The 22169-nt window shown below is 41.4% G+C and overlaps 1 protein-coding gene across 1 annotated transcript in view; it reads left to right on the top strand.

Moving 5' to 3' along the window:
- Positions 1 to 86: 86 nt before the first annotated feature.
- Positions 87 to 22169, top strand: part of flt1 (fms related receptor tyrosine kinase 1) — a 42161-nt gene continuing 20078 nt past the window's right edge. The window contains exons 1-10 of the mRNA XM_074621577.1: positions 87 to 368; positions 4080 to 4170; positions 4711 to 4916; positions 7614 to 7738; positions 12449 to 12614; positions 12770 to 12906; positions 13664 to 13835; positions 14042 to 14159; positions 14450 to 14619; positions 14718 to 14865. Of these exons, the coding sequence (XP_074477678.1) occupies positions 311 to 368; positions 4080 to 4170; positions 4711 to 4916; positions 7614 to 7738; positions 12449 to 12614; positions 12770 to 12906; positions 13664 to 13835; positions 14042 to 14159; positions 14450 to 14619; positions 14718 to 14865 (1391 nt within the window). The 5' untranslated portion in view covers positions 87 to 310. The remainder of the gene's footprint in view (positions 369 to 4079; positions 4171 to 4710; positions 4917 to 7613; positions 7739 to 12448; positions 12615 to 12769; positions 12907 to 13663; positions 13836 to 14041; positions 14160 to 14449; positions 14620 to 14717; positions 14866 to 22169) is intronic.

Raw genomic sequence — 22169 nt, 5'->3', positions numbered from 1 at the left:
GGTGTGTCAATGGACGTCACGGAAGTCCTCTATCCGGTGGCTGCTGCACTGTGGGAACTGTATAAATCCACGCCACTATCCAAAACGATGGGAAAAAGTTGCACTGGAGTTCAAGCGTTGGTGTCCTGTAGCGTGATCTCCTGCAGCTCTCCTCAGGAAACCAACCATCTCCATTCACTGACCATCAGCCAAGTGCTGCTGCGCACTGTTGAGTCCACTCTGGAGAGGAGGAAACAACACCGGCAGGAATAAAAACTTGTTTCATATTTAATATTTGAAACCAACTCGCTGCATCGGAGTCGTTCCAGAGATGATGAATTTTATCCTCGTGTGCCTGCTATGTGGATTGTATGGTGTTCTTGCAAAAGGTGAGTAACAAAGTTTACTTTTTGCTGATGCAATATAGCGCACAGAGAGCACCTGCTGTGACAACTTATTTAGCTATTTAAAGTTCTTATTTCGTTCTTATTTGTTAGTTTAATTTTAAAGGTTGAAAAAGAAAGTGTACAACATGCATGAAAGTACAACATGCATAAATCATCCTAAATTCATACACATTTCACACACTTTAACATAAACTTTACCCATTTTACGCACGGCTGTATTTTACGCACAACTTCTATTATGGATATTATTCCCTATAATAAACCAGAGGGTCCTTTTAAAGGTTGAAAAGGAAAGAGTACAACATGCATAAAAGTACACACTCCAATATTAGTACAATACATACATTATCGTGATAATTGAATATTGAGAATGCCAGGAGAGTCTTACAGTACAACATGCATAAATCATCCTAAATTCATACACATTTCATATACTTTAACATAAACCCATTTTACGCACGACTTTTATAATGGATATTATTTCCCATAATAAACCAGAGGGTCCTTTAAGGGTTGAAAAGGAAAGTGTACAACATGCATAAATCATCCTACATTAATACACATTTCACATACTTTAATATAAACCCATTTTACGCACGACTTCTATTATGGGTATTATGCCCCATAATAAACCAGAGGGTTCTTTGGGGTCATGAGGCATCTTTGACGCTCTCTAAACAACAGTTATTTCCATGACCAAGGCAGAACATTTTACTTTGTAAGAAGACAAAAGATGCACAGATGTGCCTCTTTATCGTGGTGCAGTGGCTCATTTATTGGTCCATTATGTGTCTGAGGCTGTTCAGGTTGTAAACCTCTTGTTATAGCAGTGAGTGCAGTGAGGGAGATAAGCTCCATCCTGCCTGTTTGGAGCCTGTTTGGATAACTTGGACCTCTGTGGACCTCTGTGATCCGGCTCCTTGTGCACTTGGCCCAGGTTGAATGGACACACGCAGGGCGTTGTTTTCCTGAGGCTGATGAGGTTGTCTAATGAAAGTTGTGATTTTTTTTTTTTTTATTTATTTAGTTTTACTCAGACATTTACATAAACATACTTAGTTAGATATAAATATGAAGTGAGCCAACTTTTCCACTTTTTACAATGAAATTATAGAACACACAAATAGAACATGGGGTGCTTTTCATGTGAAATCAGATAAAATAAATCATAGAAATAAAACAAATTATATTTAGAAAAAAAGAAAAATTAAACAAAAGAAGGGCGTTTTGGGGAAATATACTTTTTCCACTCCTTCCAAATTTCCTCAAATTTAGTTTCTTGAAGCCTCATTGAGTAATTCTTTCTATTACAAATACTTCATAAATTACATCATACCAGTTCTCTAATGATGCGGTATCTATATTTATCTATTTCTTTGTAATTGCTTTTCTAGCGAAAGTTGTGATTTAAAAAGAATAAGGGGTCATGACCAGCTGAAGGACAATATATATATCCACCAGGCAGGAACCAGGGTTAATCTGTGCTTATTGCTAAAAACAGCCTGCTCTTATGTGGATCTCTGTGGTGTTATTGAGTCTCATGTGGCTAAAAGAGAGGGGGAAGTTGGTGATGCTGAAAGTGAATATTGTTGTTTTTTTCCCCTGCAAAATGAAATATTGTATTATGAATTAACAGGTTAAGAACTTTATATGTATAGCCTAATATGTGTTACATGGTAAAAACAGATGATCTGTGTCGGTTAACACAATCTGTGCCTTTATATTAGTTAACTAGCATTTAAAAAAAAAAAAGTTAAATGCTTTCTCTGTCTATTTTTTTTAAACTAAACTAATCAATGATCACTAATTGTCTCCTGCTGATTTACCAAATCAGCTTATAGGGCACAACTGTAAGGCCTGTAGTGTAATTACATTTTAGGGAACACTAACTTTATATATTTTTATTTTTTATATGTTTTTTTCCAGGTAATGCACTAATCTGTTAATTAACAAATAACTTAACTCCAATATTAGTACAATACATACATTATTGTGATAATAATTGGATATTGAGAATGCCAGGAGAGAGTCTTACAGTACAACATGCATAAATCATCCTACATTCATACACATTTCACATACTTTAACATAAACCCATCTTCGTTTGTATCCATCCCATTGTCATTTTGTTAAGATATTGTAATCAACCTTATTAGGTTTAATAAAGGTGATCATAAAATCTGATAGAAGACCTTGGATTCTTTAGAAAAAAAAAAATTTCAATAGAAAGTCCACGCCTAAATATGACCTAATACATAAATATAGCCGATTTGATTATTATTACAGTAACTTTTTGGCTCACTTGTTGCCTTGATCCCTTCAAAACTGCAGAACATTATCTGGAAATAATTTCCTTCCTCTTAAAGCTCTTGAGATTAAATAGTTATTTCAGTATGAAAAGTTCTTGAGGTGCACATTCATTCAGTGTTAAATCACTTTTGTATGAATAATAGTATTTGTTTCTCCACCTAAAAAAAAGTCTTTATATTCTCAAGTGTTTCCTCCAAAATTCCTGATAAGTCAGTTGACGTTATATTTCCCAGTAGTGGGCGTTTTACTTTTTTGGAAATGTGACATGTAGAAACAAAAACCTGAGCTTTCTATTTCACTTATAGTTGAAGTAGCAGGGAAAATGTACTGGATTCTTTGGAAATGGTGTTTTTTAGACACTTCACAGCTTGTTGGCTCTAACTTCCTCTCTGTCTTCCCTCACCCTGCCAAGTATGTGTTGCCTACTCACTCACTGTGAAATCCAAGGAAATAGTAAAGGAAGTGCTAGCAGTGTGAGTAATGCTGGTTCTGCTCAATGGGGCATCCACTGGGAACAATGATGCTGACAATGAATGGTAATAATGGACTTTAGTGATAAACTAACTCGCTGCTGTGCAAGTGATTTAGCTACAGTGAGAGAGTTGTGTTTTGAGCTGTGTGTTGCACACTCTGTGAGGAGCAGTCACAGTGAAGGACGGACTTCCCTGAATGATGTTTCCGCTGTTGTTGAGAGGAAGGAAGGGCGGACAGACAGTCGTCTTTATCTCTCATTAATAAACCTCGGCGATGGAGTGGAGAAATGCCTTTATTTGATAAACAAGAGGGACACTGCTTACGCATTTCCACACAAGTTGTCAAGTGGCCTGAGCGAGGAGATGTGCGGAGGGTCACAGATACCGTGGCCTGGATGGAGTACGTGCTGTGGAGGCCGGGACTCACCAAGACCGGTTCTGCAATCAGTCAAGAGTCCGGTTTAGTCCGGTTTGTAATGGACAGAGCGTACAGGAACTGTCCAAAAATAGTTATTGGTTGTAAAGTGGTTTGCCTTCCAGGATTTCCTCAGAAAGTGTGTCGATCTGGGTCAGACTTAGACTCTCCCAATCATATGATTAGAATTTAATCTAATTTGCCAAATTAGTTTATTAATAAACGAGACATTCAGCTTAAATGGAGTCCCAGGAGCCCCTATTCCAGAAAGTAAACATCCTGCCCAGATGTCCCTAAAGAATATAATGAAGTCTCACAAGCTGACCTTGACCTCTGACCTCTCTGGAGAGGTAAATAAACCCTTATCACCATATAATTACTATTAGGCTACCCATGATACAATTTTGTGATGCCTTTGTGATGCATTTTATCAGTGATGGGATGCTGCTTCCATTTCATGTCTTCTGATTCTCATCATCTCTCCTGCCTCCGCAGATCAAAAGGGGAAGTACAACGTCCCGATTCTGGATGTGAAAACCAAGCAGCTGATCCTTGACACCAACCAGACACTACTGCTCAGCTGCAGGTGAGTTTCAGGTAGATGGATCCAGGCCAGAAAAACTTAATTTGGGCAACGGTGATGCATGGCAGTCACCGGGATTAATACCTGTGAATCAAAGCAAACACACCCCCAAACTATGGCTCCACAAGTAATCTGAATTTAATTGAAATCGCAACATGGTCGACTGCAATTATCAAATTGCAGGAGGAGCAATATTTGTTAAATGTTGTGTGTCAAAATATCATTTTAAATGAAATATTGTCATTCTGCAGAGATGTCCTGGCCGACACATAATATACAGACTTAAGAAATCATCTTTGTTTGGTACAGATCCCTGCAAATATCACACCATAATCAGTTTAATATGTTTTATATATATTCTCATTTCTCACACTCAACACAAAAACCATCACAAAATGAAAAGAAGAAAACTAAAACATGAGGGATTTGAGTTTTAATAAAACCTCTTTACAGCATCTTCATTAGCTGAGTGCGACTTCACATGGAAAGATTGCTAAGTGTCTTCTAAGCAAACTTTCCTCCCCTTGTACCTGCTGACATTAGGGGTCGCTGGGAGCTGACGTGGGCGTTCCCATCAGGTGTGGCCAGAGATGAGGTGCAGGTGGAGGAGTCTCGCTGTGGGAGGACGAGCCAGCAGTACTGCAGCCGTGTGACGGTGAGCAGCAGCCGGGCCCAGCACACCGGCCTGTTCCGCTGCAGATACCGACACCGAACCCAAAAACAGACCTCCATCTATGTATATGTCACAGGTAATACACAGAGTACAACTGACACTTCTTTTCTAGCATGCTCTCATTGAGACTTCTTCACCTCCTCATGCTTATTGTTTATATCCCAGGTTTAAACAGGATGTGGTGGGTGCTAAATACAGACCAATGCCAGAGAGCCAATTATATCTAAACACTATTTGTCCCAACAACACATCCTTCTAGATGACTCTGGCACAGTTTCACCCCCCTCCTCCCTTTGCCTCTCTTCTCTCAGCGCGGGCCTTACCTCCATGTCGTCTATATATAAATCCTTTTTTACTTTCGTTTACGTGCTACCTCGAGGCCAGGAATAGCCCAGCTGCTGAAAGGCTCAGGCCCGGGCAGAGTTTCCCAGGGCATCAGCCTTATCTGCTCGGCTCAGCCTCGCTCGAAGCATCCTGTGCTTGGGGGAGGAGGGGAAGGACTTGAAGGGGGTGTGCTGGGAGGGGATGTCGCTGTGTCTCTACGAGGTGTGTTTGGAAGTGTGTGTGTGTGTGTGAGGAGCTGAGAAGGATAAGATGAAGGCCAGGAGCTCGGTGGTATCAAGGGGCAGAGGAGGCACGATGTCTACCCGGCCGGCTCCTCCCTGTCCTGGAGGTATGACGCTGTTTGGGCCGGGCCGCGCCGGGCATGGAGCTGGGCCCGAGGCCAGGGTCACGGGGCACGCTACTGTTTGGCCAACAGGACCCTTGGGGGCCATCAATCGCTCAGGTCACCATGTCCATTAAGCGTCAGACTTGGCCTGCGGCTCTGCTCAGACATTGCCTCCCTCCCCGAGTCCTCTATTAGGAATCAAAGCAAGAGAAGGAAGCCCTCCGTCCGCTAGTCCTTTGGGTACTTTTGTTCGAATGTTCAGAGATTTGCTTTCCTTGAATAACACCCTACGGTAACAAACAATACAGTGAGCAACACCCACACTTTTCAATGGCACAGAGCCGTTACAGTAGTCGAGCTGGGAGGAGAAAGCTCAGAGAGGCCGTTTGATTGCTTCTAAACAATCTGTGTGTGTTTATTGTTGACTACAGGCAGCCATTCGCTGAATGGGTATTCAATGAATGGGTGTGGAGGACGGAGCATGTTTAGGAGTGTGTGTCTGTTTGTTTTTGTTTGTTGCTGAGATTGATATTTGGAAGTGTGTTTGTTTGTTTGTGTGTTGTTTTCTTTCCTTTCTGTGAAATTAAAGGGTCAGTTCATAGAAAATGGTGGAAAAACATATTTTCTCACTCCCCCAAGGAGGTAATTTACACTGGGGATCTTTTCAAAATCTTATTTTTGTCCCCCTCACTTTTATGGTTTCAGGTTGATTTTCTTAGCGAGTGCTTTCTTTGCCCTGGCTTTCTCCTCTCAGGCTATGTAAAGGCTGGTCTATCGTATTGGTGAAGGTTATTGGACCTGTGTGTAGCCTAAAAACAAAGATAAGGTGTGCTCTTCATAGTGAAGATGCAAAAAAGACACACACTCTTCTGAAACCAACAGTGTTATCTAACCATGCTTGTGTTGATCTTAGGAGTCCAGATATTTGTCTCTGAGATTTCTGCCTCCACCCCAGCACAATGGGGTTGAATGGAAGTTATTTGCTCACAGCATTAATAAGGAAATACAGCAGCAGCATCTCTTTCTTGAAACTGTGTCCTTGAGAAAAGTTTCAATGGAACTATTTTCTACCGAAGAAATATTTCCTGTGAAAACTGTTGGCTGTGACGTCTGTGGATTATCCAGGGTAATTATCCAGAACATGGTTTCTGGAAAGAGATGTTTTTTTTTAAAATGTCAGTTTTCAATGCTGTGAACACCTTAAACCTAATTTCATTCACCTCCTGGTATGGATTCAGAAATATCAGAGATGAATAGAGCAAAAAAGAAAAATCACTGGTTTTAGCAATTTGATATCTTTGGGTTTTAATTTTGGTTGCACAAAACAAGACATTTGAAGATGTCAATGTGGGCTCTGAGAAGCTGTAACGGGCATTTTTAACTGGACCGCAAAGAGCCGGCCCTACAAATGCAAAAGCCTGTCACTGAGTGACTGACTGAGTGATGAAGTTACGCGATTGGTCGGCCAAGTGTTGGAGTTTCCTCATTAGCCGTTGCTCCGTCAAAAATTAAAAGGCGGGGAACAGTCCTTTATGCAAATGAGCCCGTCCAGCGTGACGCGTCCGGCTCATGAAACTTGGACCAAGCTGTCAAACTAGAGGATATAATTCTAAAATGAACCGAGATTCAGCAGTGGCGTAGCCTATTTCTCGCTTAAAATGTTTTCAGAAGTAGATTTTGGTGGATTGTTTAGACGTAATAACAAGGTTTACGAGCAGGCCACCATGTTATTTCCTGTTTGAAACGGCGAGCAGAAAACCAGGGACCAATCAGGTGCGATCCACGATAGGGTACGTCACCGCTTGAACAGTCAGTTGAGTGTAGCAGCGTGTCTCCTAGTGTCCTCGCTGGACCTGGTGGACATGTACCTCTGGATTTAACATTATAGACATGACAGAGTGACCGTACACGGTCCAGCCATACACTCGGTTTTGACCGAGTCTTGTCCTGTCATTTCTGTGAACTGACCGTTTAAACATGGTTGTACTGTATACTCTCCTTTATGTTATATTGTAAGAAAGAAAGAGTCTTCATTGATGCATTGCTTTGACATGCTTATTATCAGTACCATATGTGTCCCTGACCGCAGTGTTTGGGTTTCAGACAGCCAGCAGCCATTTGTGGACCATCCGGGTATGAGCCCAGATGTGTTGTACATGAAGGAGAAGCAGCCGCTGGTCATCCCCTGCCGGGTCACCCACCCTAACATCACCACCACACTGGTCAAGGTCAGTGCAAGGAATATTAATGACAAGTTGGATGTCTTTTTAAATCATGTCTGGGTGCAGAGATCTGCTCTGCATCATGATCTCTACATGTAGTGAGTGTATCTACACACTCTGCTCAATCACACACCACTCACATTCTCTGCACATCATCACTTATCCCAGTTTTTTCCATCAGGGCTCACATATGCACACAATGCACCGTCCCGTTGTTTCCCCCTCTCCAGATCATTCGCCACATTGTTCTTATCTTGGCAGCCATTACGCCATGGCGTGTGTGTCCGTTTGTTTGTGTCCGTCTGCGGATATGTGTGAAAGTGTGTGCGGATATGGTTGTGAGTGTTGGTGCTTGAGTGCTGAGTGAGGGGGCAGTGTTACTAAGTGCTAAGAGGAGCATTGAGTGCTTGCTATCTGCATATTTTTGCATGAGTGCATGTTACTGTATAGATGTTATTTGCCTGTGAATGAAACAAAAATATGTCTGTCTGCTTAAATCTGCAAGAAAACCTTCCAGTCAAAGATGCCCCTTTCTTCACTGACCTTTTCCGATCAAGCGGCGCCCACGGCGTCCTGTTGGCACCGTTTCCACACTCTGGAAACAGGACATGGGGTCTGGAGTGCCCCTTTGGCCCCTGGCCAGCACTTCCCACATCTCACCCTCCACCTCTTGTAGTAGGAATCCTGGCTGCCAACTTCCCCCAACTGATGCTTTAAACAGCTGGTTTGGCTGGAGGAGGAAGCAGAGGGTAGCTACTGTTGACCCCGACAGATCAAAGTACAATAAATGCTCTTTAATCATGAATGCTGATCATTAATATAACGGCTTGTGCTTGTGCGTCACTGTAGGAAGCTTATAACATCAATAGAGTAGTTGTAAAACATACAGAAGACTCTGAACTACATTGTTTTTGTATGTAAAGAAACAAGAAAAAATAAGTGTAATAAATAGGGCTGTCAATCGGTTCAAAAATGTATTCACGATTAATCACATGATTGTCCATACCTAATCACGATTATTTGCAAATTTATCACACACATTTTCATGCACATTTTTTATGTGTTAAAAATGAGAACCTATTTTCCTTCACATATCTTGAGGTCAGAGGTCAAGGGACCCCTTTAAAGATTACCATGCCAGTTTTTCCTCGCCAAAATTTAGTGTAAGTTTGGAGCGTTATTTACCCTCCTTCACGACAAGCTAGTATGACATGGTTGGTACCAATGGATTCCTTGGGTTTTCTGTATGGCCTGTATCGTCACTCTAACTTAAAAACTGAGCCCGCTACAACCTCTGAAAGATTTATTGCGTTAATGTGTTAAAAAAAAGTAGTGGCGTTAAAACAAATTTGCGTTAACTTTGACAGCCCTAATTTATGTATTTGCAGTATTAAAAAGTGGGCATTCTTGGGAAAAAATTTTGTATTACAGTTTTGGATTCCTTAGGTTTTTTAGTTTCATATGATACCAGTATCTTCACTCTAGCTCTAAAACTGAGCCCATGACAACCTAAAAATCACAAGTTGCGTTAATGCATTAAAGAAATTAGTGGCAAATTTGTGTTAACGCGTTATTATCGAAATTTCCTGACTTTTAGCCCAAAGTATGGTTCAAAGTTAAAAAATCCTAGGTCCTACACTTCCCATCTTACAACTGAAAAACATCTTTGTTAGACCCTCTCTGCCTCTTTCAAACTCCTCATCCCCAGTTTGTAGCTAGATGAAAAGTCTGAGGAGCACCAAATTATTATTATAATTCATCCTGAGAGGAACATGAATGTCTGAACTAAATTTCACGTCAATCCATCCAATAGTTGTTGAGACATTTCACTCATAACCTCAAATGTGAGCCTCATGGCGGTGCTAGAGGAAGAGTCAGGGGATGATTAAAGTAAGTTTAATTCATCCTCTGGGAACATAAATGTCTAAACTAAATTTCACGTCAATCCATCCAATAGTTGTTGAGATATTTCACTCATAACCTCAAATGTGAGCCTCATGGCGGTGCTAGAGGAAGAGTCAGGGGATGATCAAAGTTAGTTTAATTCATCCTCTGGGAACATAAATGTCTAAACAAAATTTCATGGCAATCCATCCAATAGTTGTTGAGATATTTCAGTCTGGACCAAAGCAAGAGGAAAGCTACAAAGAAATGGAACTGTTTTAGGATTTGGGATCCAGGAAGTGCAAGAGCATCATTACGACAAACCAGAACATGCATGACATGTCAAACTCGTCTCCAAAAATATGAATCAGATCCTAGAACGGACATGGCAGGACATCAACACGCGCGCGCACATGTTTAGCGTCCTGCTTCCTTCTCCTCCCAAATTGCCTGGAAGCTCAAAGGTAATTCTCCTAAAAATAGCTCTCCTCCTCTTCCTTCATCTCCCTCCTCTGGCAGAACCACAAGTCCACTCACTGTCACAGCATCTGGAGTGTTTTTTTCCTGGAGGGATTCTGCTCTTTGCTTGAATCTCTAATATGACCCTTCTCAGTGGGAACAATACCCAGGAGCCTCTGCTCTGTCGATTTCGCTGTGAAAGTGACCAGGTGGTCCGGGATGACGGGGTCGACCTGGGGTCCCAGTCAAAATGTCTATATCCTGTAGTAACAGGATGCCAGGACATGGACTGGAGTCACGTTGCTCGTATCCTGACTCCTCTGACTCCTTCACTTCTCCTCCTGTTTCTCCACCTTCATGTAGGTTTGGAGGATGGGGGGTAAGAGGGGCAGAGAGGGCACTGAGGGCGGTCAGAGGTGGCGTCAGTGAGTTTGGGAAGAGAGGGAAGCATCTACTTTACCAGACTGAGAGGAGGAGGAGGAGGAGCTCAGTGGCGTCTGAGAGGGTCGCCTCACTCTGGGAGGGGGGATATCAGCCAGTTCACACTGGGGGGGGCAGGAGTGGGGGGAAGTGTGTGTGTGTGTGTGTGTGTGTGTGTGTGTGTGTGCGTGTGTATGTGTGGTAGTGGTGGGGGGGTCCACCTGTTCCCTTGAGAGTGGGTGGGAGGCTTCCACTGTGTTGTAGAAACTCTAGTAAACATTTCCTTGAGGCTGCCTCCAAGAAAACAACAAGGTTGCGCAGTTACACAAGTGTCCATGTCAAGGTAGCCAACTATTATGAAACCAACACTGTGAGAATACAGGCAGCATCATCTGGGGCTTCTTAAATTTGACACTATAATTAGCATCTTCTAGAGGTTTTTGTAAGGGACTGGCGACTATTTTAGGATTAAAAGAGAAAGAACAAAAGCCCAAACCCAACTGGAGCCATGGAGGAGCAGGATTTGCGCTCTAACCTATTTTGTTTGGGTCCAAGAACAGTGTTGTAAAAGAAAATAATAAAATGAATAGTGGCAGTATTCTATTTATCTGCTTAAGTTTTAGGGTCCTGGCATCAGGACCGTAGACTTGAGCACAGTGTTGTAGTACTAGAGATCGGTCTTGGTCTCGACACCGGTCTCAAGACCATTTTTTGAAGGTCTCGGTCTCGTCTCGGAATCGACCGCATTTTTACTCGGTCTTGTCTCGGTCTCAAACAAAGAGGACACAGGATTTTATTTCAAGACCAAGACCACAACAGCAGGGAAATCACTAAATTGCCTGTGCATTGTCTGATTTATTTGTTAAAATCATTACTGTGATGGCTCATAGAAAACAAAGGAATAATCCCACTTGTAAAATTCACCTCTGCAATGCCTTTTGATTATTTTATCAAGACATTTCTCATGGTACACTTATACATACACACATATACAGTATATGTGGCAACAAAAGAGGTGAATGGAGAGGAATCTTAATTTGTTTTCTGTTTTATGGGAATGTGGATCTTTCAAATCATTTTGAGGAGTGTCTATGGTTTGCATGTTCCACATTTTATCATAAGTGTGTCATGCAGTCTGGGACTCACACTGGTCTGGTCTTGACTTGGTCTCAACCCGTCAAAGTTTTGGTCTTGTCTCGGTCTCGTTACACTCTGGTCTTGGTCATGACGTTCTTGGTTTAGGTGGTCTTGACCTCAACGCTGCTTGAGCTTGAGTAATTCTGTGTTCACACTACGAGCAACAAAGCAACAGGTTACAAGTCATTTTCAATGGAAGCCGGTGACATGAAGCTTCACAAACTGACGTCCGACACTTGTTGCTGCGTGACGCGCTACAAATCAAAGTTGAGCTGGCCTCAACTTTTTTTCAGCGCTCCAAAGACGCAGGGAAGCATCGACCAATCATATGTCAGCCAGTTCTTAGTGTTATTTAACGACATAACTACATCAACGAGTGCATGAGCAACACTTCAACAGCGACTCGCCGACAATGCAGCTGGCCACGCTTGGCCGTTTTGTTGCTTTGTCACTCAATGTGAACATAGCATCCCAGCTAACATCCCAGTAATGACGTTTTGAGACTTTACTTGGACTTTATTTACTTTCTGACAGCAAATCAAATGCAAATAACAAAGACCAGTGTCCACCTGTGTATTATCGCAGTTTTAACAGGGTGTTGCACATTACATAGGACCATGTTCCTTCTTTATTTGCGATGTTTTATGGTTTAAATATCAATGTGATGGTGTTCTTCTGTAGCCGTGACTCTGTTCTTCACTAATTTCTCCATTTGTACATGAGATTTCATTGAAAATGTGACGTGGCCGCTGTTCTCATGGTTGTGGAGCAGTGACACATTTAACGGATGTTGTCTTCTCCTCCCTCCTCCCACAGTACCCCAACCACAGCCTGAGTCCAGACCAGAGGAACATTGTGTGGAGTAGCAAGCAAGGCTACACCATCCGAACTCCCACCTTCTATTACATCGGCCTCTTCTTCTGCCAGACAATCACTGACGGCGTCGCACACAAGTCACGTATATACTTTGTACACAGACCAGGTCAGCAGTGCATAAATTCCTTTTAGATACAAATCACACATAAACATGTATGTGTGTCTCATTGGCTTCTATGCAAAACACCCAATCCACTCTTATTCCTATACATACAGTATACTGTATGTACATCTTCTATATTTGTTTCTTTCTTGTCACAGTGAGTAACATCATGGAGGTGTATCTGAACACCAGTGGACCTGTACAGGCCCTGAAGGGAGAGAGACTGGTCATAAACTGCACCGCCACCGGAGAGTTGAACACCAGAGTCAACATCAGCTGGGACTACCCTGGAAAGGTCAGACCTGCACTAAAGTCTGTGGAGATAAATGACCTTTGACAGAGACTAAGCAGGAGTGTGTAATTCTGTTAATTTGCAGTTTCTACTCAAGTAGACAGACTAGGGATGATAATTAAAAGTAGATATATAAGTGCTTCTTTAAAAGTTTATTTGAGCAAAAGTAAAAGATCTCTCCTTTAGAAATGGAATCTGAAATAATCCTCAAAAAGTGCACAATTTTAAGAAAGCAGGAATACTCTCGTTGTCTCCATTCACTATCAATCCCTTCACTTAAATTTTCCGATGCTAGCTGACAACATTTTACGTTGCAATGGATGAAATCCTAACTGAAGTATCAATACCAAAAAACAAAACAGTAAACATATAGCAAAATCTTAATATACAAATTCTCATAAACAATATGACGTAAATAAATATTACATGTCTGAAAAGGAGCAGGAAAAAGTATAAACTTATATGATTTTACCCCTTCTCCATAACTCCAATTATCCCAATATTTATCATAAATACAACTCACAAACAACTACCTCAATTCTACTATGATCCTTTACAAATTATGCTTTATCAGAAAATAGACTCTACAAAAAAAATACTTAAAAAGGCAAACGAAATTCAGTCAAGAGGTTACATGCTGCACTGTGGGTTGAAGGAAGTACCAGTGCTTGGGTTCACAGCTTTTCAAAATAAAATTTGAAGGACACACAGATGAGCCTTCAGTGTTAATTCTTGGCTCTTCCTCTCTCTCCACCTCCAGAATAACAACACCGGCTCCACTTATAAGAGGCTCCTGAAGCACCGAACACATATGTTGTTCTACAATATTCTGACCATCCCAAAGCTCCAGCGGTCAGACCGAGGCCTCTACACATGCCGCGTGACCAGCGGGGAAAACACCAAACAGCAGAAAGTCTCTGTTACGGTCTATGGTGAGTGTCTGAATTCCTCTGAAACGCCCTGACACTTAGATGATTCAACCGCTGACACATGGACAGATTACTCATAGATATTATTAGAACTACAGCGAGTTTCATTCTGAGAATATCAACTGATCTGTGGTGCATAAATGTTACAAAACTTTCCATTTGTTTTCTTAATCTTACCCAAATATGTGCATGTGCGTCTTCAATTTTAGACCGTCCGTTTATTCGCCTGAAGCCCAGACATGGATCTGTGATGGAGGTACAGGCAGGACAGAAATCTTACCGAATCTCTCCCAAACTACGAGCGTTCCCTGCTCCTGAAGTCATCTGGTAAGAGATCACCTTGATCCATGAAGTCGCACCTAACTGCCTTGTTTTTTTTTGTCTTTAAAGTCTTTTTTTTTTACTCCCTTTCTTAATGTCTAAATAAAGTATAACTATTTTAATCTCTGGCTCACTTTCTCAACACCATTTCCGTTGAAAGGCCTTGCAATGTTTGTTTTAGCAACCAAATGTTGCTCAAGTGATTCTGTAATTTTAGACTTCCCATTGATAAACTTTGGTTTATACTGACTGACAGTGACACAATCCCTGAAACTTTGCTCTTGTGTTTCCTCCAGGTTGAAGGATGGCATGGTGGCAGCAGAGCAATGCTCCAGATACCACATGGATGGGAGCTCCCTGGTGATCCGGGATGTGGCAGAGGAGGATGCTGGGAAGTACTCTGTCCTGGTACGAAACCAGGAACACGGACTCTACCAGAATCTCACGCTCACACTTGTGGTCAATGGTGAGAGATTAAATTCTTCCCCCACCCCCCAACCCCCTTTAGCTCTGTCTTAGATTTCCCTTAAACGTTTGTGTTTGTGTGTGCTTCTTGTCTGACAGTGAGTCCTCAGATAGGGGAGAAAGCGGTGTCGTTGCAGGACCCGGGCTCGGCGCCACGGGGGAGCAGACAAGCGCTTCACTGCACATCCCACGGAGTCCCTCCTCCGCACATCCAGTGGCTCTGGCATCCCTGCCCGTCCAAAGGCCTGTAAGTAGCCCAGAAGACAAAACGCAGCGCATTGTGCACATTAAAAACTCCAGAATAAGCAGTAAACCATCTGAAATTTTAAGTTTAATTTAAGTTTAAGAAATTGCACCAGCTGGAGTAAGTTAGTTTCACTATTGAATAGTATAAAAGCTTTACTAAATAGCACTATTTAACTAATTTAATTTGAATTAACTCAATACATTCAGCCCGTTCTCATTCCCAAGGCATCAAATACCGACGCATTGTTACGGCCGCCGCCACAAGGCACCCTTTTCCATTAACTACAATGTAAACTCATCCGCAGCAACTGTAAACACTCAGGGACAGGGCTGTAGTGATGTAGTTAAAGAGTGTAAGAGACTCACCGGGCGGGAGGGAGGAGAGGTGGATGGGTTCAACAAACACAAAGCTTTCATCCAGGAGACCGCTGTTCACGCGTTAAGTTTCACTTTCACGTTACAATCAGCTGTTTGTTCGTGTCCCGTATTCACAACGTTTCACCGTACAAACGTAGTAGTTTTTAAGCCCAATCATGACGTTTTTCCTAAACCTAACTAATTGGTTTTTGTGCCTAATCCTAAACAAGTGTTTTTGTTTAATTCACAACTTTAAGCATGTGTTTACTGCAACCAAAATGTGCCGCCGAGGGCTCTAACAAAGCGCCAGTATGTGACGAGTTGGAATGAGAACGCGTTGATACGTTGTCCATGACACATTGCTGCTGTTTTTAGTTGCCATCAGTTGAAACTTTGTATATTTTGTACAGATTTTGGCAGCAAAGGCTAAAAATAATATCAATGCTGTAATGTTGCACAACCACATGCAGCGCAAAAAAATGATGTCTTGTTTGTTTTATGTTATTTTGCAGTGTGTGTGTGTGTATGATTGTGAAAAACGAGACATGTTTTGTCTATTTCAGCATGTGTTCAGACAGCATTTCCGTCTTGTAACCAGAACAGATGCCTTTGGGGGCCTTTCATGTGCGGGAAATGTGTGAAAATGTGTGTGTGTGCGCCCACATATATGTGTGTGTGTGTCTCATCATGTCTGTGTTTATATGTTTGCTTGTGCAACTCTTTCTCCATATGTTTGTTCTCTTACTGTCCATGTTTCCTTTTTCATATGTTTGTTTAAGCATATACAAATGCATAGCCTGTGTGTGTCAGAGAGTGTGTGTGTGTGTGTGTGTGTGTGTGTGTGTGTGTGTGTGTGTGTGTGTGTGTGTGTGTGTGCCTGGTACATTCACAGACACAGTACACAGTGTATCTCAGACTTGAAAGGACAGAGAAAAAAAAACACACTTCAATAGAAGCCAGTTCCGTGCTCTCAGTCACGATTTGTTGGTTTCCAAATCAAACGCTATGATTTAATGAATTTCCTGTCCAGGACGCAGGGTAAGAGGCCTGTTTATTATTGTGATTGCACACCGCATCCTGTGATGCCTTTTCTTATATCTGACACACACACACTATATATAAAGTTCTCATGAGAAATGGCCCAACCCAGTGATGCTAAGGGACAGTCAACACACACGAGCGCTCAAGCAGGCACTTGGCAGAAACATTGATTGAGTCGTTCTTGGAGGTCAGACACTTATTGTGTTGCTTATGAACAAGTCAGAAAGGTTAAGTATTACCTGAGAGCACCGCAGCAGCAGCCGCCCATGCTCTATTCCCACTGACATCATCAGTGTACTTGACCCCTTAACACCGGCACTCTCGCATGGCGCCACGCCGAGGTGCCTCCAGTGTGGTTTCATCCGTCCGTCTCTGCCAAATGTAATCTACACAATGTACATGACCATCTTTTAGACCAGCCAGTGATGCTAAAGTATCTGATTGTTAGACTGAATCTATGTAGAGTGATATAGACTCTTTATCCTGCAAATATGTACCTAGAAAATCTGTCCGCATATTCAGAAAAGATATTTAGATTTTCCGGTAAATATTGAAATTTTGCTTCTGTTGTACCTCATTATTGTATTATAGTGTAGACGCACAGTATGGATGAGAGCAGATTTGATCTTGTTTCATCATGATGAGAGTCACATGCAATCTGCACATGAAGGACATTTGCCAAAATAATTTTATGATCAATTTGGTGAATCAGTGCTTAATTATAAATTGATTCTGAATTGGTTGTAAGTCAAATTTCTGTCTAGAAATTTCACAAACAATTTCTACAAAACATACATGCAACAAAAAAGCAGTTGCTCACAATAAAACAGTACAGTATAGAGATTTCACTGAAGCTGCAGCTTATTACCATAAAGGAACTAAAGTATAATTGCACAGTGATCTTTCAGCAGATTACATTTGGCCTCTTCACCTTTGGTCCTTTTGTAAAGCTCTGTTCTGGTTCTGCTTCAGTGTCTGCATTGAGTGTGTTTCTTTAGTTAGTTTTTGGCTGGATCCTCACCAGGTCCTTGTTCTTTGCAGTCCGGCTGCACCACGAGCCTGACGCCGCGCTGGAGGAGGCCCAGGGACATTGGACCAGGCTGGGCCAGGCTGATGGGGGGCCTCGCGCCTGGGTCCTGGGCCCACTCCTGGGTCTGGCCCTGGGAACCGCAGTGCTCTTATCTGGCCCGGGCAGGAGGCGCACTGGGCTTCCTGTGCGAAAATCAGAGCGCTTTTCCTCTCGTTGTTTGGCTTCCTCTCCGACGCGAGACGCTTCCCAGCAGCGTGATTGTCCCTTCGTCTTCAAACGTGGCACAGTCCGCTTCCTCAAGAGCTTGATCTATTCTTGAGAGCCCCCTCTCCCACACACCTCTTCCCCCAACTCTGCTGCCCCCCACACATACCTCTCCAACCCCTTTCCTCACCAGCTCTGCCCTCCACCCCAAACCATCAAGAACAACTCCCCATCGCCTCCCACCCTGGAGCTCATCCCCACCACCACCACCACTCATCAGTGCTTCTCTACAGCCGCCCCTCAGTGACATTCCCAGTGATCCCATGTGATGATACTGTGCTTGCTTAACTGGTGTGGAAAGTGAGGAAAGTGACTTGGAACACTGCTGAGCAGTGAAGACCAGGAGACACAGGAGGAAAATAAGCCACATCACTAAGGATATAAGGACGCCTGCTTTACTGATTATTTATTTATTTCCTTCATTTTCCAAATTTAAGTCCTCCCCTCGCACCCAGCCATCCTGTAGTGTTATGCTTTTTACATTTCACAGACATTTTGAGCCAGAAGAAGTGCAATTCCATTCATCCACCAGCCACATTTCTGGAGCTGCTTTGCTTGTTTTTTGTGTCCTAGAGTGGTACTATAATGGGTGCATGAACCGTGCCTGTCCCAAGCCCTAATCTGATTCTGACATCCGCAAAAGCTGTGAGTTTCTGTTCCGATTTTTAGCCACTGGAAGAAGGTCAAAATGTGCTCACCTTGGACGGGCAAAACAGGAGAGAGAGGACGAGCTTTGTGTTGTTCACTATGGGATGCCTACAGTTCTCTATATTAAAAGACTGACTGTCAGCAGACGCCTACCATGTAGGAAGTCTCCACAGACCAGAGACTATGCCCTCTGTCGTATTGTGTCATCCTGTGTCGTCCAGTGTCATCCCATGTCAAAATGTCTTGTGTGTCAAATGTCAGTATAACAGCCCTGTTGTCTTTGTATTGAAAGTCAATTAAAATCTAAATGTATGAGTGCCATAAGTGTTTTAGTAAAGTCCATTTCTGTGTGTGTGTGTAAAGCAAGTGTAAGAGTGTACGTCAGTGTATGTGTGTATGTCCCATTCTACGGGTGTCTCCCAATGTGATTCATTCCTTGTATACAGATGTTCTATGAGTAATATATGAATCTAATATTTAATAATTTTATACAACTAACTTACATATGACGAATGACAATATTTGCCAACTTTGTATGAATCTGTATTGAAGTGTTATATCAGTTGTTTGTGTTTTTTGCATTAAACTTTGCTTATATTTGTGTATTGGTTTATACGGCACTGTGGTTATTTTTGGGGGTTGAGACAGGAACGGACAGAGACGGCGGTAGAAATGTATATTTTAGGCGAGACAGGAAGAAAAGGCAGGAGATGACCCCCACTGATACACAACTCATTCATATTTCCAGGCGGCTTCTGCCCACCCTGTTTGCAGGCACACACTGAGTGAATGTGGCTGTGGTGTGACTGTATGCTTTTTCTGTTTCTAACCACGTTTATGTCCACACATCCATCTAACTAATCATATTTCTGTGTATAACTTTGAGTGAGAAAGCTTTCCCTGGAAAGCGTGGGAGTGTTTGGTGGTGTAATCTGTGCCTGTGTGGTGGGCTGAGGTGTGTGTGTGTGCATGCGTGCGTGTATTTGAGCATGTGTGTGTCAGGCCCGTGGTGTCATGCACAGGGTGGGTCATTTGTGCAATCGCACACTAGATGCCAAGAGGAAGAGCAATCAGGGAGCGGGAGAGGAACCGACCTCAGGGAGGAGCTCAGGAGGACAGACAGAAAAGGATACAGACAGAGACGGAGTAGAGAGGGGCTGTGACACATCCAATAAACACGCTGAGGATCAGTGGACAGAGTGGAAATGACAGTTTACAATGAGGATGATGGTTAATGTCTAAATAATGAAGCTGCATTCTTTTGATTACGAGGTCTGTTTACATTATACTGCCAGATAGATAGATAGGTAGGTTGGTAGGTAGGTAGGTAGATAGCATTTTCAGTCTGCCAAAAAACATGATGCCCTACCATCAAGTATTTTATTTTGATCATGCCTAATAACCATAGTGAATATATAGAAGTTACTACTTTCTTAGGAAAAGTTATATGGGCATACATATTATTTCAGGATGCATTTTTGGTCTGCGATAAAATGTATCCCCTCTCTATAACACACAAATGATGCCCTAATAGGGTGCTGCAGGAATGAGTCCTAAAACGCAGGAATGAGTTAGTATTTTAGCACTTCCGGTTCCCTCGTCTTGAAGTCACTGGATTTTATGAATGGATTGTTTTTGTTAGATGCTTGAAATAAGGTCTAAGTATCATAAACGTTTGTTTGCCACAGAACTTACTCTCTGCAATAATCCTTGCAAATGGAAAAATACTATTGGATTTTTGTCAAGGGAACCAGGGTGATGCTAACTTCCTGGTTGGCCTACAAAAATACGTCATCCCTGCACCACTCTATATAAAGTATTATTTTGCATCAGATCATGCCTTATAACCTTGGTGATGATGGAGACGTTTCTCCTTTCTTTGCAAAGGTTATAGGGGGATACAAATTCTTTCAGACTGCATTTGCAGTCTACCAAAAAAACACATCCCCTCTCTATGAGGGGTCAGATCATTTTCAAGTAATATAAAGAGATCTGTGGCATATTTTGATTTCATTCATTTCAGAGTTGAGTTTCATTATAATAGCACATGAAGATGGATAGGGTCTTTAAGATAAGATACGATAAGATATTCCTTTATTAGTCCAGCAGTGGGGAAATTTGCAGTGTACAACAGCAAAGGGGATAAACAAGATGCATCAGCTAACACAGTAAAAAAGAGCTAAACAAAGTGTAACAAAATATGAACCATTTAAATAGAAGGAAATATAAAAATAGGAGCAGTATATACAGTATTGACAATAAACAGACTATTAACAAAATTGCACAAGTGGAAAATGATATTGCACAGTGAGAATGAAATGAAATTCCACCTGAAAATGTCAGGTTATTGTCCGTTTTTGACAATAATTTTGCCTCATGAGTAAAGAATTTGGCTAAAGTTAGTAAAACATTAATTATTATGGTCCAATTTTTTGTCTTCAAATAAAAATTCCTTGTATATATGTAGGCTACTTGGAGAATAAAATCACATGTTGGCATGTCCCGCCCTACTCAGCCTCTGATTGGCTTACCATGATATTCTTACCCTAACCTTAACCAATTGCAGTCCTCATGCTTAAATCCATCCAATCAGACCAACGAAGGCAGTGAGTACTAGCCAATCAGAGGCCGAGGAGGGCGGGTCTTCGGATTCGTAATTAAAGCAACTTGCGCCTAACAGCTAACCTGGTGCTAACTGTTAGCAGTATCCATAGTAACCAGTATCCATAGTAACAGCAGAAAGACATTAAAAACATTTACATACAAAAGAAGCATGGTGAAAACATAAACAAAGAGCTGTAACAAACATAAAAGGACAACAGAAATGAAACAAAACAAACATAAATTGTGTGTTTAAAAAAAACAACACAAGAAAAATAAATAAATAATAATAAAAAAAAGACCAAGCGTGAGTATGACAATAATTTCACTTAAAAACTTTAAAGATATTGCTTACAGTCATTGTTTTCATTGCTTTTTTTGTTTTGTGAGGAAGAAGTTGTTGACAGATATAATTCTATTTCTTTCATAAATACAATGAAGTTAGTTTTTTTTTGGTAAATTTACACTTGTGAATGTATGCAATATCTTTAAAGTTTTTAAGTGAAATTATTGTCATACTCTTGCTTTTTTTATTATTATTTATTTTTATTTATTTTTTATTGTGTGTTTTTTTGCTTTTTTTATGTTGGTTTTGTTTCATTTCTGTTGTCCTTTTATGTTTGGCACAGCTCTTTGTTTATGTTTCTTTTTCGTTTTGTGAGGAAGAAATTGTTGACAGAAATAGATCAATTTCTTTCATAAATACAAAGAAATTAGGCTGTTTTTGGGGTAAATTTACACTTGTGAATGTGGAACTTCGCGAGAATTAAAATTAAATTAATAAGAAAAAATGCATTACTGTTTTTGTCACTGTAATCATAGCAACCAAATATAATATTTCTATAGTACAGTGCAAAATCTGAGAAAATGTTAACAAGTATAACAATTATTGACATCTTTCCACAATTCACATGTAAATTTACAGGACCAGAATAAATGAGAGCAAGTTTCAGGATGTGATTCTGCAGAAGGAACAATTTACATCTATATGTCACTCTTTAACTTTTGTAAGAAATGTTTCACTGGATAGAATCTGTGGATCAATGACACCTCTTTTACCTGATTTGTTAGAAGGAACTTTCGCGGTAAGGACCAAACTTTCTTCCAGTCAATATCACTAACAAAATTACTCCAATAAAATGTTGCTGCCAGAGCAATCCCATATTTATTACCTTGTTATTAACCCTCTGAGACACACTTAGACCAGTTTTTGTCTTGTTTTTAGGGGGTAAAGAGGGTCTTAGCAGGTCAGCAGTAGATGTAACATAGAAGTGGTGTACACCATCTGAAAGCTGCAGGAACCTGAAGATAATTTAAGATCACAGCTCAGCACTGTGTGTCAAGTTGTTCTAGTAATAAATCAG

The sequence above is a fragment of the Sebastes fasciatus genome, chromosome 21 (assembly GCF_043250625.1).
Source record: "Sebastes fasciatus isolate fSebFas1 chromosome 21, fSebFas1.pri, whole genome shotgun sequence".
Taxonomy (NCBI): Eukaryota; Metazoa; Chordata; class Actinopteri; order Perciformes; family Sebastidae; genus Sebastes; species Sebastes fasciatus.
This window is presented reverse-complemented; position numbering and strand designations above follow the sequence as displayed.